This window comes from Corapipo altera, unplaced genomic scaffold (genome assembly GCF_003945725.1).
Source record: "Corapipo altera isolate COAL_440 unplaced genomic scaffold, ASM394572v1 193, whole genome shotgun sequence".
Lineage (NCBI taxonomy): Eukaryota > Metazoa > Chordata > Aves > Passeriformes > Pipridae > Corapipo > Corapipo altera.
In genome coordinates, this window is record NW_020884996.1 from 838,403 (window position 1) to 853,824 (window position 15,422).

The 15,422-nt window shown below is 44.9% G+C and overlaps 1 protein-coding gene across 3 annotated transcripts; it reads right to left on the reverse strand.

Annotated features, from left to right (window-relative positions):
* Positions 1-15: 15 nt before the first annotated feature.
* Positions 16-13,952, reverse strand: MED26 (mediator complex subunit 26). Of its 3 annotated transcripts, none has more exons than XM_027666574.1 (3): positions 13,934-13,952; positions 3,720-3,794; positions 16-2,469 (listed from the first exon to the last, which is right to left on the reverse strand). In XM_027666574.1, exons 2-3 carry the CDS (start codon positions 3,783-3,785, stop codon positions 784-786), a joined length of 1,752 nt encoding a protein of 583 aa, XP_027522375.1. In that variant the 5' UTR covers positions 3,786-3,794; positions 13,934-13,952; the 3' UTR covers positions 16-783. The 3 variants fall into 3 exon arrangements, with proteins under 3 accessions (XP_027522375.1, XP_027522374.1, XP_027522373.1); XM_027666573.1 differs by lacking the exon at positions 13,934-13,952 and adding an exon at positions 8,119-8,512; XM_027666572.1 differs by lacking the exon at positions 13,934-13,952 and having other exon boundaries at positions 3,720-3,845.
* Between the last annotated feature and the right edge of the window lie 1,470 nt (positions 13,953-15,422).

The window sequence follows — 15,422 nt, forward strand, 5'->3', positions numbered from 1 at the left end:
TTTTTTTTTTTTTTTTTTTTTTTTTTTTTTTTTTTTTTTTTTACCTAGAAGTTTGCAGGAAGGGAAAAGGAGGAAAAATATTTGGCTGGTGGTGGTGGGATCAAAAAATATCGTTAAACATCTAGTTTTTGCAGCATTTCTCAGAGACTGGATTTAAACTGAAACCAGACTAAAGGATGTGGATGCCTATGGAATGTTGAGCTGAAGCTGGAGGCCCAGCCTGCAGTGCAACACCTGCTGTTTAAAACCCAATCTCCGTTTACCACATGACTTCAGACCAACGCAATCATGTTCAGAGATGTGATAGAAATAAAACTACAGTTTTTGCACATTGTCTCTCGAATATCTCACTGCCAAATAATAAAAAAAAAACCAAATCAAGTCAAATAAATAGATGCATATTTTGTTAAGGTAACTTCCACAATTTTCTCTGTACCTGCCTGTACTAAGATTCCGGCATTCAGAAAGTGCTGGAAATCCTCTTCACTTCTTGGGGGAACTAACACTTTTTATAGCTGGCTGGCTATAGAGTTTTGAACTCACTGATCAACCTTCGTATGCCTTCCTTTGCAATTGTTAGTAAACTGGTAGCAGCATTTCACAAAAGGAGAATTTTAAAGGAACGAGCTGGAAAGGCCCAGCTCCCTCCCCCCCTCTGCTCGTGGGGCCTGTTTGTCCAGGACAGGAGGCTCTCTCCAGCTGGAAGTGGCATCGTGTCTGCCAGTTTTTGCCAACTGCAGGTGTTAAAAAAAAAAAAAGCAGGGTTTTAGCAAAAACCTGCTCTCAGTCTAGGCAGACGTAAGGCAGGATGTTCAACCTCCCATCATCCCCGTGTGGATCTAAGGATATGCACTGTGTCCAATCATACCAGTTACCCTGTGTGTCATAACAACCGTTCACGCCCGGCCAGTTGTGGTCACGTATCCTGTCGAGGTCATCGCTCGTGACCTCCCTGGTGACCCCAGGCAAGTCTGTAGGTTTGCTGTTAGGAGCTAGAACGTGAGTCTTTCTAGCCTCTTTTCTAGTGCTTTCCTCCTGCTTTAAATACTCAGACATGAAGTAGTGAGCTCCTGGAGTCTGTACTCCTGATGAGGACAGCAAGCTACTCTGTCTGTTTAAATATGACTGAATGATTTCATTTCTGGATAACTCTTTCCAGTTCGTTTGTTCAAAAGGGCTTTGCAGGTTGGGTTTTTGCTCCTGCTTTTCCGTTTCTGTCCTGTGCTGTTCAGTAAGTGCAGGGATTTCTACCTGCAAAGGATCTTTCGGTGTTAAAGGTTTTATCTGTCCTGTCATGGGATCAAAAGTGAGTTTTCTCTCTTTTAACCTCACAGGTTTCACACCCCCTTCTGTCACGTGCCCATCCAAGTTGACTGTGTAGTCTCTGGGTCGGTACCTTTTCTTCTTTTTACTGTCAGACCCTGAAGCAGCATCGTCACTGTCCATTTTGGAAGTGTCCTGTGGGAAGCCCACGTGTGGCAGGAGCGACTCCCCGGGGTGGGTGCCAGCCTTGCAGGTAGGAGATGTGTGGAGGGTCCCCGCTGGGTGCCTGTGTCCCTCGGGAGGGACCTGCTGCTCCTGCCAGTGCTGCGGGACCTCGGCGGCCGAGGGCTGGGGGAGCTCCAGTCTCTTGGCTGGCAGTGGAGGTGTGGGTGGTTGCATCAGGGATGGTGGTGGCGATGGCACCTGTGCAGTGTCTAAGAACTGAGACCTCTGAGATGGACTGGGCATCGAATCCTTTGGTGAGTACGTGCTGTGCTGCCGAGCAAAAGTATCCTGCCTGACATTCCTGGGGCTAAAGGAGGAGCAGCGAGGGCTCTTGGGCTGGTGAGGGCCCGTGGTCTCTTCTGATTTATCATGCTGCTGAAGCACTGCAGTCTTTAGTAACGAGGAAGTGCTTGAGGGTTTTACAAGTCCTGGAGAACTGGTGTGAGGTTTTACAGCATTTACTGGGATCTTATTGTGTTTATCGTTTTCACTGAGTTCTGTCCTGCTGCTCTCGGGCCCCGCGTGTAGATTTACGTCTACAGGACTGGGAAAATTTTCAGGACTACCTCCAATTCCGTTTGTTGGAGGGGGTGAAGAGTTTTGTAATACTTCATGACTAGCTTTGGAGACTTTTGGGGGAGGAGGGCCCTGCTGCCCATCCCTGTGATCGCCTTTCCTTTTCCGGTTTCCCAGTTTCTCTGCTTTGGGAGAATTCAGTTTCTGTATGTCATTCCTGCTTTTCAGCTCGCTGATGGGCTTCGCTCCGGCCACAGCAGGAAGTTGTGTCTCTGGTTTGCAGTTGTGAGCACCTCCATTCGCTGATCCAGGTGGATTGGGGAGCCCTCTTGGCACTGGGTCGTTCTGGGTCACGGGTTCTATCAACTTCTGCCAATTCCGCAACAATTTCTTGGCACGTTTGGCAAGTTCCTCATTGGATGTCTTCTTCCTCACCTCATTGATGAGCCTCCCGAGCCTTGTTTCCTACAAAGACAGACAAGTTGTTTTACAAACAGGTATCATCATCCCAAGAAAAACTCTTAAAGGAACGTTTCTGCTTTTGCTCACCCTGAGAAATACCTGGTTAAAAACACTAAAGATTTAAGTGTTGAATTAATCTTTTCGGAAGGGATGAGTCCAGCGCTCGGCCACTCAACATGAAACCAGCTGTGGGTTTCAAGTCTTTATTCCCTGAGCTGGGAAGAACATCAGAAAGGAATTCTTTAATGAGAAAGAACATTGAGAATACAGGTGTGAGTTCAGATGCAGCACCCAAAAGGTGTGTGTTTACCACAGTGAAAGTCTGAGATCTGCAGAAGGCGCCAAGAGAAAAGAATTCCAGGGTCTTTGCCTGTTACAGTAACAATTAACAATAAAAATGTCCATTTGACTGCTAGGTGTGACATGTCCTACCTTCCTCCTCCACCTCTCCTCTCCCTTCACTCCCCAGTATCTTGGAAACACATGGAAGAGCCATTTAAACAAATTCCTGGGGCGTCCCAAAGTGGTTTTGTGAGCGGAAGGAAGTGTTTGATTGTTCCCAAAGCACATTTGAAAGCAAAGAATTGTTCCACAAGTCAGATTACTTAAGAAAAGGACTTCAAAGGAGAACACAGACCAACCTGTGAGAGAAATATGCAACCTGTTGGGATACATATGTTGAAATAACAGGTGGAGTTGTAATTAAGCAACAGTTAAAAGCAAAAACACCGCTAATTTTAATACAAAGGGTGAAAAAAAAATATAAATCAGCCATAAAACTTCTTTGGGCTGTTTCTACGAGTGGCCAGTGAGACTGCAGCTCTCCCACACCTGCTCTTACCAAAAAGATCAGGTATTGAAACCTGCTTAAATGAATTTAAGATTGATTTTAAAGACACACAGCAACTACATTCCTATTTCAGGTTTCTGGTGCTTGGTCACCAAACATCTACGAAGGTGACCAAAACTGCAGAGTCATATTGCTGAAGGCACCCAAATTCATCAGTGGCAAGTGATGATTAATGTAGTGCCCTGCACAAACAGGAACTGTGCTGCCCAGAATACTGATCTGGCCCAGAAAGGATCCCTGTGTTCAGTGAGATGTCGGAAGCAGCACGAGAGGGACAAAATAATATCTTAATTGTGAATCCTTTGCAATCCATCTATTGTTTCCAGAAAAGCTCCAATGGAAATTAGAAAGGCAGAGAAAGTCCTTTTATACACACAAAAATCATGTTCAGAGCGTGACATACCTCAAGTGCCTCTTTGGTAATGGGATATTTCTCCAGGCTGGAGATCACTTCCAGCACTGCCACCATGTTATGGATCTGCAACAAGGAACACAAAGTCACTTCATGTTTCATGTACAGGTCTTAGTTATCAAATGTAATTTAAGACCTTCCACTTTATAATTGCTGGGAGCCTTAATCACAAACTGCTATCAGACTGTCTGGCTTTGGGGAGCTGATTGTTCAAGAAATAGGGACAAGGACACTTTACTGACCTAGTTGGAAGCTGCAGGAGCTGTAACAAACACACTCTTATGTAAAACTCAGGGAAACATTTGCAATTAAACAGCTGTGACTTAGCAGCAAAGTTCTGAGACCCCTGGGCAAAGCATCAATTAATTGTCCTAACGGGGAACAAGTGCCCGGTGGACCAAGAGCAGCAGCCACTCCAGTGGGAAATCTGGATTTTTTTTTAGGCACCGCTTCAGATTTACAGAAGTCAGCATTGTACAGTTTTATTCACGATATTGCTGCTTCCTCTGGCTGCACACCAAGAGTCTCCAGAGGCTCCTGGGGCCGGGGCTGTGCCCAGCAGGTGTCCCCAGACCATTGTCCGGACCGGCCGCGGCTCCTCCGGTCGCTCCAACACCCCCGGGACCCCTGTGCTGGGGGGAACACGGGGGGGAGGAACTGCACAAACCCCCAAAAATCACATTTAAAAAGTGAGCCTCGGGTTTTCTCGTGGGCTGCACTGCAGCATTTCGGCCCCACGAGTGAGCTGCACACAAACACAGCTCCCACAGTCTGAACATCCCCAGCACACCCGTGATTTAATCATTTTAATAATTTCCACAAGGAACCCCAGATCCACGTTTTAGGGACATGGTTTAGGGGTGAACTCTGTAATCTTAGAGAGCTTTTCCAAGCTGAACGAGTTTATGATCCTACACAGAGATCCCTAATTTCCATTACCTGATGTTACAAGCACTGAAACCTGGAATTTCTAATTCACCTTTGGAGGCAGATTTAAAAGATAAGCACAGGAAAACTTGAATCACAGTCTCATTTATTGCTTAATTGCATTTGTGACTCAACTGGACATGAAGTGCACGTGAGAAAAACCTCTCAGCAAGAACCTCTGCAGGGACCCCACATCACCCTGAAGCCTGAGCAGAAGCATCACCAGCAGCTCTGCCCCCCCCAGCCACACTCCCCTGCAGGATTCTTCAGTTTAAAAAGACCAAACTTTGTAAGAATTGGCTTTTCCAAGTCAGTTCTACCCTTCCCTTAAGATACAACAGAAGAATCAGGAGCTGAAGTCTCTTTCAGAAAATCTTGGGCATAGACCATGTTCTGCCATCCCAGCAGAACTGTTTAATGCTGGATAAACCTGGCAGTGATGAAACACCTGCCCTGATTTTCTGATGTATTTATCAAACTTATGTTTAAAAGTCTACACAGGCTTTGAATGATTCTAACTCTTACAGGCCGTGAAACCAACTGCAGGCCAAAGATTAATTAATTTGTCCTGGTTCTTTCCTCACTGAACTATGTTGTCTCTGCAGATATTTACAGCCCTATCAAGAGATCAGGTCTGCTAAAACTCTGCTTAACCTATAGAGCAGCAATAGCACCTATTCTGACATATTTTAGTTTTCACTGTTTCACTTCAGTGCATTGACTTTCATCCATGTTTGGATCCTTGCCCTGCCCTCAGTGCTCAGGAAGCACAGTTTAGCACCACAGTTTAACTAATATATAATACCAGGGTTGGGGTTTTTTTTCAGTTTCTAACACCAGAGCCCCTAGAATAGTTAATGCTCAATTCTGGGACTTTCCAGACACATTTTTAAACTTGTAAAACACGATACTCTCCTTCCCAACACAGATTTTAGACTCTGAACTACCAGGGTGCAGAAGGCTCTGCATTGCATACACCAGTAACTGGTACAATGATTTTTGCAGTTACTGGTAATCCCCAAATATTCATCATCTAAATGACAAACTGATGGCCAAAAAAAGGATTGTCAGCCTATCAGGAAGGGGAAAGGGATGTTGTGTGTGCACACACCTACAGAAAGATGAAAACTGGTCAGGGAATTTCCAGTAACAGCTTTGCCTTTGTTCAACACACCCAAACACACACGAATGGATCCCCCAAATGGTGAATCACCTCCCAGGGCCCGGGTCTGCACCAGGACTGACAGACTGGGACTTCCCTCCCTCTTCTGGGGACATGTGGTGCCAATTAAGGACAGTGAAAGTGGCTTTACACCACTCAACTCCTGCTAAAACACAAACCACCCGTTTGGGATTCCTCACACATTTGTCACCAATTCAGAGCACGAAGGCTCCCAACAGCTCACACTTCCAGCAAGAGGCTCCCCTCATTTCCCCTTTTTTCCCTTGTTTCTTTAAAAATAAATAAATACAACGTTCAGGCAGGTTCAACAACTTCTTCCCCCTTCCCCAGTAGTTTTCTTGGAATGTTTCAATGAAGCTGCCATAAAGAGAAGTTTATAATGAAAATCAAATTGCCTATTTTAAAATAACACAGACTATGAAGTTTCTTGGGGTACAGTTAAACAGCAATGGAAACAAGATGACCTCCCAAAACACTTCAAGTGTCACCCATTCCATGAGAAGACACCTGTTGGGATAACAGCAATATTGCATACCAGCATCTTTACCTTAAACCATCTGTCACTGGCTTAATAAAATTCATATATGTCACATAACCAACATGAGACTGACTCTACAAAACCTACCAGGACCTTCCTACTTTGAGCAGCACCAGAAATGTTGATTTATTAATACAAAGGGCTATTAAAGATGCTTATTGGATACACCACAAAGTCCCACAGAGCAGAGTGGGACAGGGAATTTTGGCAGCCTGGCTCTCCAGACACAGGTCAGGAGCGTAACTGCACCACTCAGCGCCTCAAGAACTTGCATTTCAGTTTCTACTTGCCTTTGTCTACTTGCACTGCAGCCCTTAGCACCCCCCAAAACAACAAGTGCCATGAAGCAACCCCAGGACCTGCATTTGGGAGCTTTCAGGAACCAGCTCAGAATAATTTGCAGAGTGTTCCAAAGGATCCCGAGCTGTTCCCGTGCTGGGAGCACTGACTGACACAGACCAATTCACTCGAAAGTTTACTGCAGAACATCTGCTTTGAGTCATCTGTGATAATCCCTTCCAGCCAACCCTAATGACAGCCACAGAAAACAAATCTTATTTATTCCATGCAAGGCTCCTTAAGTCATCCAGCCATTCAGCCACACTCTGGAGCTTTACTGCTCCTATCCAAGATCTTTTCCAAGTTAAGCACTAAATGTTTTTACTCCAGCCTCAGACAAAAGCAGGGGTTTCTGAACTCTCTGGAAAAGATCAAACAGCTTAATTTCCTTTTCTTAACTGCCATTTTAATCCTATTTTAGCATTTATAAACCAGGACCAATTCAGTAACTAACTTCAGGGGAAATGTTACACAGCAGTTTAAGGGGGGGGGTTGGGAATTTTGAGGTACAGCTGCTCCCTCCCACCTCCAATTCCAGTGACACCTTCCCAGGGAGATCTGAAAACAGCAGCAAGCTCAGCATCCACACGAGCTGCATCCCCATTTCCACGTGCTGGGATGTGTTTTCTGTTGGACCAGCACACTCCATGTCACGTTTTGATTCTCTTCCTTCACCTCCAGACCAGTCCAGATCCCAAACACAACAGGAACACCCATGTAACACCTCCCTGCCTTCCCCAGGACTGCCTGGACACAGCACAACCTGCACTCCCTCCACTGCTGCCCGAGAAACAAATGTTACACAAACCTCCTACTGCAGTCATTTGGATAAAGCAATTTTAAGTTTTGGTTGGTTTTTTTGTTTGTTTGGGTTTTTTTATATATTTTACAGGGATGTTTCTAAAGATCTCTGCATGCACAACTAGACCAGATCTGAGTTAGCAAAGATGGCATTGCTGAGACACTTAGTTAGGCCTGGAGTAGAAGGAGCAGCTATTTCTGTGTAACATGAAAACATTGGTGCACAATCACAAAAAACTTGCAGTGAAACTGCTAATGCAGTTCCCTGCCCACTGTGTTCTGGTAGAAAGGCACTTTTGCATCACAAAGTTCACATAACAAGGCTAAAAGGCATCTTTTGATACAGTATCATCATCCACCTGGGTCACATCAGCACCTTTACAAGTTTTTAAAGGTTATTTAAACTTGGTCTGCTAAGCCCAGAGTCCCCCATCACTGACACTCTGCTAAAACCAAAGTGTAACACCATCGTCCTCCCAAAATCACAGGTTAAATAATCAATAACCTGACTCCACTGTGGGTCAGGTGAAACAGAGCTCACAGGGATCACAACACACTGGCTTGGAGAGAAAGTATTTGCCACCATACTTCAACTTACTTACTCAAAATATCTATAAATACTCCACATGTTGCTGGTTTCAAAGAAGGTACTTTGGCATCATTGTCCCACCTGTAGCATCAAAGCAGTTTGACAGAAGCAAGCAGGGAAGTGGAGACACCACAGAAGACTAAACAGCTCTTCCATCTTCCTACAGACACAAATCCAGGTGTCTGTTGCCAAGCTGGAGCTTTCTGTTGCCAGTCCAGGAGGGTCCAGGCAGTTCACAGGAGCATTTGTACAGTTTTTGTTGTCCTCCCCCTGCTCCTGGGGCCGGCAGCACTTCACGGAGGAGTTACCAAACTGTCACAGATCACAGGGCTGTGTACATCCTCAGGAAAAGGTTCAAGGAAATCCTGGGTTCAGGGTGAATCTTGGTGAAAGGGCCACGGAGGCAGAACTGATTCCAAGGAGGTGCACCTGCTGCTATTCCTGGTATTCCTTCTTTTCGGAGCTCTCGGCCTCACCTGCAGCCAAGCACCAACTCCTCGCCCACACCGGGGTCCCCCATCAGTGCCAAATCTTCCCCCCAGCACTGCTTTTGTATAAAAGCTACTTCACTGCATAATAATCTAAAATATGGAATAATAAGAAGAGAAAAGTTGCAGTTTCACAGGAGGCTTTATTTGAACGAGGCAATGGAAACACAGCGGTGCAGAGTTTATTCACCTCACAGGTAATAAGATAATCAGACAACACACACCATCAACAGGAAACTGGAATGTCTTTTTTTCAAAGATACAGCCCAAACACACCAAATTAGAATCCAGGTTACAACATGCTGGTATTTAGTTCAGTTCCCTTGCAGCTGATCTATTAACAGTTCCCCCTACCCCCAACCTGACACGGTGTTGTCTAAAGATAGGGAACAGCAGACACTACTCACCAAAAAGATGATCATGCACTACTTTGTTCATAATCACTGAAAATGTCTGAAAGTCAGTTTGCCAAGAAAGTCCCAATACTAACCAAAGATACTCTTAGAGGTGGAGGCCAGTTTTCAAATAGTATTTTAGTAAAACAGATCTTTAAACATGAAGGAATCGATGGTTTGGGTTGAAAGTCATCCACTGGGAATATCTTCTGTGATAGACAAATTCATTTGGAGTCCATGCCTTAAAAAAAATGATTAATTTGTGGTGCAAAACACAAGTAAAAGGACCAAGAACAGTCCAAAAAGTGTCCAGGCACAATAAGCATTATCTGTACCTCCAGAATTAGAAGTTCCAGGCCTAATTTAAAGAGTCAAAGCAATTTGCATGTTTTATTTATATTTAGGTTTTATTTAATCATAAAGTAACATCATCCAGATACCTTTCTGTGTATACACTTTACAAAGCCAGGATCAAACAAGAGTAAGGGGCAGGTTCCAATAAAATTCCATAGTGTGAAGAAATGGCCAGAGCTGAAATATTTCCCTGGAGTGGGTTGAGCCCTCTGCTCCCTCCTGGCAGTGCCCACACACATCCCTGGGCTGTGGAGAGGCCACAGCAGCCAAGGGAATAAGGAGAGTTTGCCAGCAGAAACAACACCAGAAAACACAACTGGTCCCAGCACTTACAAAGGGCCTGGAGACACAAATCCCCAGCAGTGGAAGTGCCACCAATGCTCCAGCTTTTCTCTCCATGGCCCATTCCCAGTGACACATCCAAGGGCTCTGACACAGCAGGAATACACTCCATGCTTGGGCAAGGCAAGGGAAACCACCCAACAAGAGGAGTGTCCATTGGAGGAGCCATTTAGAAGACACAGGAGGTGGTAAAATACAGATTGTGAAGACAAGACACACCCCCCAGTCCATGGGACAGAAGTGGCACTGAGGGAAAAGCTCCTGACTCCAGGAAAAGGTCTTTAAGGCCAACAGAAAACATCAACAGTGAAAGACTTTTCTCCATTCATATTTATTAGCCAATAACTGGAAGACATTTTTGTTCCTGCAGAGAGAAATACTTGTCTGTCAACTCCAACAGTTACTAAGCATTTTGTATAATACCTTAGGAATTGTACCTGTAGTGCCAACCCTCAGCTGCAGATGAAACAGAGAACGTGAACCCCCACATTTCTTTTTCCACCCCCACAAAAAACCCTGGGCAAATAAAAATTCATTAGCCTGATTTTTTAAAAAGACCAGCAGCTGAAGAAATAATAATCAATTGGAAAAGTGGGTGGCACAAATTCCAGAGTAAGGGCCATGGAGCACAATGCCAGGCACTCACTGCCACTCTCACTGGCACCCACCAGGAAAGATAATTTAGTGTTGTTTTCCACACAACCCCAAACTGCAAGGAATGGTACAGGAGTCAAACTGATCTGGATTTATGTGTCCATTCAAGGTGTGACAGTTCACAAAGAACATACACAAAGAGGTCAGAGGACAGCAGTGGAAAGAGGTTTTGAAAACATGGTTAGTAACAAAAAGTTTAAGTACTCATTTTACACAGTATTGTAAAAATAGGGATGAGACATGTGAAGCTTGAAACCAGCCTCCCTCTGCATTATTAGTCATAATAAAGAAAATGTTAATCAACTGTTTCTGTGCTCACTGGCCTGATTTGCAACAAGACAAACACTGATTACATATAAAATACTCAGAGAGCTACCAGTGCACTCAAATAAGCTCTTCAATAGTCTCCAGAACCACTACAGAAGTTTAAGAACAGATTAGACAAGTCCAGAAGGAGCTGTTTTATACAGGTGATGCTACTTCAGGGAAAGTCATGGACCACAAAGCTCCACCAAGTCCCTTCCATGAAAGGTCCCCTACCATTCCCACCTGGGGAACAGATCCTGAACAGCAAGGAGCAGATACACACTGAAACACCCACTTCTACCTGCTCCAAACTAGACTCTGAGTGGCAATTTAAAATTCTGTCCTCTCAAAGAGATCCATACAGCTGGAGCAGTTTGTATTATAAAGGACCTATAAATTCAATACTCCAAACCTCCCTGCCCCAGCACAGTGCTCTGAGTGAACCCAAAGGAAATGTCCAAGGTTTCCATCACCTCTCAGGCTCTGTGGTCACTGTCTATCACCACTTCACCCACCTCACATCCCCTCCAGATCCCCTCAATCACTGCACTGGTCCTAAGGACACCCAACCATGACAGAGTTTCCTTTGTCCACATCAGAATCATTTCTCCTCCTCTTCCTCCCGTACAAAAACTTCAACCAGACTAATATGGGTAGTTATTATTTATTATAAGCCATGAACTGAGATCCAAAATTATTGCTTCAAAATTTAGAGAGCCATAAAATGAGGCTGCTGTGCAAGAAAAGTCATGGGAACAACTGGTCCTACTTTGATGAGTTTGATGACTGTTCAAGCAGAATAACACAGAAAATCCAGCCTTAAAATGTGCCCCTTCTGATTTATCATGACTTTGGTGCTTTCTGCTGTAAGGAACTCACCTGAACTCACTGTGGTACCTCCCTGGGTTATGGTAAGGGCACAGTCAGGCACCAAACAGCCCTTGGACAAAATCATTCTGTGATCATCTGCTCCATCTTAATCCACTCCAGAGAACTGGTGGACGTTTAAAATCATGCAACATGCACTGAGAATGGCTTCAAGGGGTCCAGAGCCTTCTGAAGTTCTTAAATATCATGTAACCCATTCACTGAGAGCTCTTAACACAGAGCAGTTTATATTTGAATGCAACTCAGAAAGGCTCTATTAATGTCACCACAATACAGACTTTTCACTCTTTTCTTAAAAAATAAAACCATCTATCAATGTATAAGTGTATTTTAAATGCAGCAGGTAAACTGTTATCAAATTCCTAGGGAAGCTTCTTGGACAATTACTTAAATGATGGAGGAATCATTTAAGGAATGATTCCTTAAAATGAATCTTAAGGGAGATGAGAGGCTGATGAATAAAATGTTGAATACATTGTAGAATTTATTAATTCATCACACTGGAGAGTAATATGCTCCTGTGACTGCTCATGAGAATTTAAGCATGGTCTGTTTGTTCACAAAACCAGAGGAAAATAGTCTTACAAACTGGGAAAGTTTTAAATGTCAGGTTTGCAGAGAAGTCACTGTATCCTTTCAGCAACAGTTACCAACACAACTCTTCTGTCAGGACATATCACAAGGGAGCTTCATGGATATGCAAAAAAAACCCTGAAATGGATTTACTCATCTCCTGGAATCATTGCTCTTCAATTTTTAAACACTGCTGCCAGTCACCCACTTCCAAATAACTCTGTTCTCTCAAGACCCTGCAGGTCCTCAGGACAATATCACCTGTCAGGAAAGTGGAGCCTTATCAGTGAAGAACACTTGGCCATTGCAGCCAGTGGAAATACTTGGGAACAAAATGCCTTTTCTACCTTTGGATGGGAAAAAAGCCTTTCCCAAAGGAAGGTGAGCATGGAGCCATTTCAACTCAGGGCTTACCAGCTGAAGGGTTACTGTGAGAGCAGCCCCACTCCAGAGCTGAGTGCCCAGTGTTTTATTTGTATTTAAACCCAGAATACAGAATCATTGAATCACAGAATGGTTTGGGGTGAGAGGGACCTTAAAGCCCATCTCATCCCAGCCACTGCCATGAGCAGGGACACCTCTCACTAGACCAGGTTGCTCCAACCTGGCTTTGGACACTTCCAGGGATGGGGAAGAACATTCAAGAAGCTGCGACCTGGCGCTTGTTATTTCTAACCCTGGAGCAAAAAACTTCACCATTTCCACTTCAGAAAGCCCCAGTGAGGCTTAAGCCCCTTGGCAGCCTGTCTTAAAAAAGTCCAGTGAAGAAAATACAAAGTCAAAACCCAATAGCTCAGATTTGGACAGACAAACTCCTCCACACATGACAATGGACACCGAGTTTTACACAGTGCACAGACCCCTCCCAGTGTGCTCAGGCCACGAGCTGCAGGCACCCACCTTCACAGATACACCTTAAACATCACCTCCTGCATCTGCTCTTCCATCTCATTGTGCTCAACTCTATTCAAGAATCAACTGTAGTTTCTCCAAGGATTAACTGTAATATTGAAATATTTTTTTCCTGGAACTGTCAGGATGGTAACTTATATACAGACATAAAACTCTCTGTTCTTTCCCTTGCAGTTAAGTAGGAGCACAAGGAGTGTTACACACTGACCTGTTCAAAAAGCTCTGCTTAAGCCATGGCTCGAGTTACAGATACTTGTAGATGTGCTGGAAGTTTGTTCACCAAGGAGAATTTATGATTGTGCATCACTACCCTGGGAAAACACCATGTTCCTCTACCTTCCATAGTTCTACCCTCCTTAACAAATAAATCAATGCAGATCAGTACTATAATTGTGATACTCCACAAGCTGATCCTGCATGGAAACTATGTGAGGAAGCAGCTCCACGAAGTGCTGGCTGTCACTGTCAGACAAGACTTCCACCTCTGCACACTCATCTTCACAGCAGAGTCTGAAAACACAGCCAGATCCCAGAGCCAGCTGTGGATTCGGGATCTCTCCTCCTCAGCTGCTGGGTTAGAAACCACTTTGCTCAGTAAAACAGAACTAATTACATTTTACTTCCAGTGACTCCTCAATGGAAACTGCTACCACTGACTGTTTGGACACGCTGAAAATTGTATACTTTGGTATTAACAATCACACTCCACTGCCCTGTGAAAGCCATGCCCCAGAAAACACCAATTCACTGCCGAGTTTAGCAGATTGCACCTCAAATTAAAGCAATTTGCTGGCACTTAAATATTGTTCCAGACACTGAAAGCATGAATTACCCACAGAAAGAGTAATTTAGCTGTTAGAATACTGAATAAACAAACCTACATTTACATTAAACTGAATATGAGGCACTTACTTACCTTTACCTTAAATATTTCTTTAAAGGCCAAGAGTATAAGTGGGGCCACATCATACCACGTTACACAGACAGAAGGAAGTTTATTTGGAGTTATCACCAAGCTCAAAATGGGTGAGAGGAGATAACAGCAAAGCGTTATCAGCCAAAACAGACATGTTTTTTTATGTATAAGAACTACCCTGACATTAATTTTAACTCCAAGCCTTATATATTGGAGTAATTCTGCCTTAAAAGAAGTGCTTCTTGACTAATTTCCTCAGCGGGCAGAATCGATTCCTCCTTTCCCTCTCCTGAAACTTTTGTGGTTCCTTTAAAATAGAAAACTCTTACTTGTCAGCTGCAGCACCTTCTTGAAGAAACTGGAAAAGGATCTCAGAGGGAGAAAAAGCTCCAGCTGCTCTGAAGCTGCTCTCACAGCAGGAGCCAAAGGGGCCAGAGTGACAGCGCTGCTGTCACATGGCCACAGCAAAACCCTGAAGAGAGGCAAGGACACACACCTTACTGCTTCTAAATCAGGCTCACCCTCAACTCACTGGACAAAACCCTCACAAACGACCAAGTGGAGCTCCTAGACCAGGCCCAGACTTCAGCTGAAGATTTTCCTGTTTTCTAATGCATAAGTTGGGTGTTTCTCCAGCCTCGGACTGTGCCAGTGTCAGGCTGCAGTGCCTGGGCAGCAGGAGCTGTACCCCAGGCCCACCCCAGCTCCAGCCTCTGTGCCCAGCTCTCTGCTCTCCTGGGTTAAAGGTGTGCCAAGGTGCAGCCAGATGCCCTCATTCCCCCTGGAACACAGAGGTCCCCAGGGAGATGAAGTCAGAAACCACCACCCTCGGGTTCTCTGCTGCCTGGGAAGTTTGTTTCAGCACATCCCTCCTGCAAGGACCCACACCTTGCACATCAGCTGTGCTTGGTGGGGACTGTCAGAGATTACTCCCCGTGTTTAAGCTCCCTACAAAAAGCTGGTTCTTCCATCCACTGGCTGCTTCACGGCTACACCAATAAAAATGTGTTAATGGGTTATTTCCCTGCAGCCTCTGAGCATTCAGTGTTCACTTCTCACCGAGGGCCCACAGACAGCACGTGCAGGCAGGTACTTGCTGCAAAGTTTTATCATTGGGATTTAAAAAGCCCTTTAATGATCCCCTTTAATGAACCAGCCTGACAACGAGAGGGGGTCACCTGGAGGGTGCTGCTCTGCAACAGCCTGAGCTGCCACAACCCCACTGTCACCTCTCCTCTGCCACACACCAACTACCAACTACTGCTTTGTGCCAAAACTGAACCTCCCTGAGCCCAGGAGGAGCTGGGCAGGGAAAGAGGCCCCTGAGGAGCCCCTGCTCAGGTAGGTTTGGCCAGGTGAGTCCTTGGCTGGCCTGGTGCAGGGTCAGCACAAGGGAGGGAACAGGAACAGCTGGAGGTAGGGATGGGATCCCAGTAGCAATCCCAGCTCCACTGGCAGCTTCAGCTGGTGTAAGCACATGGGTTTAAGC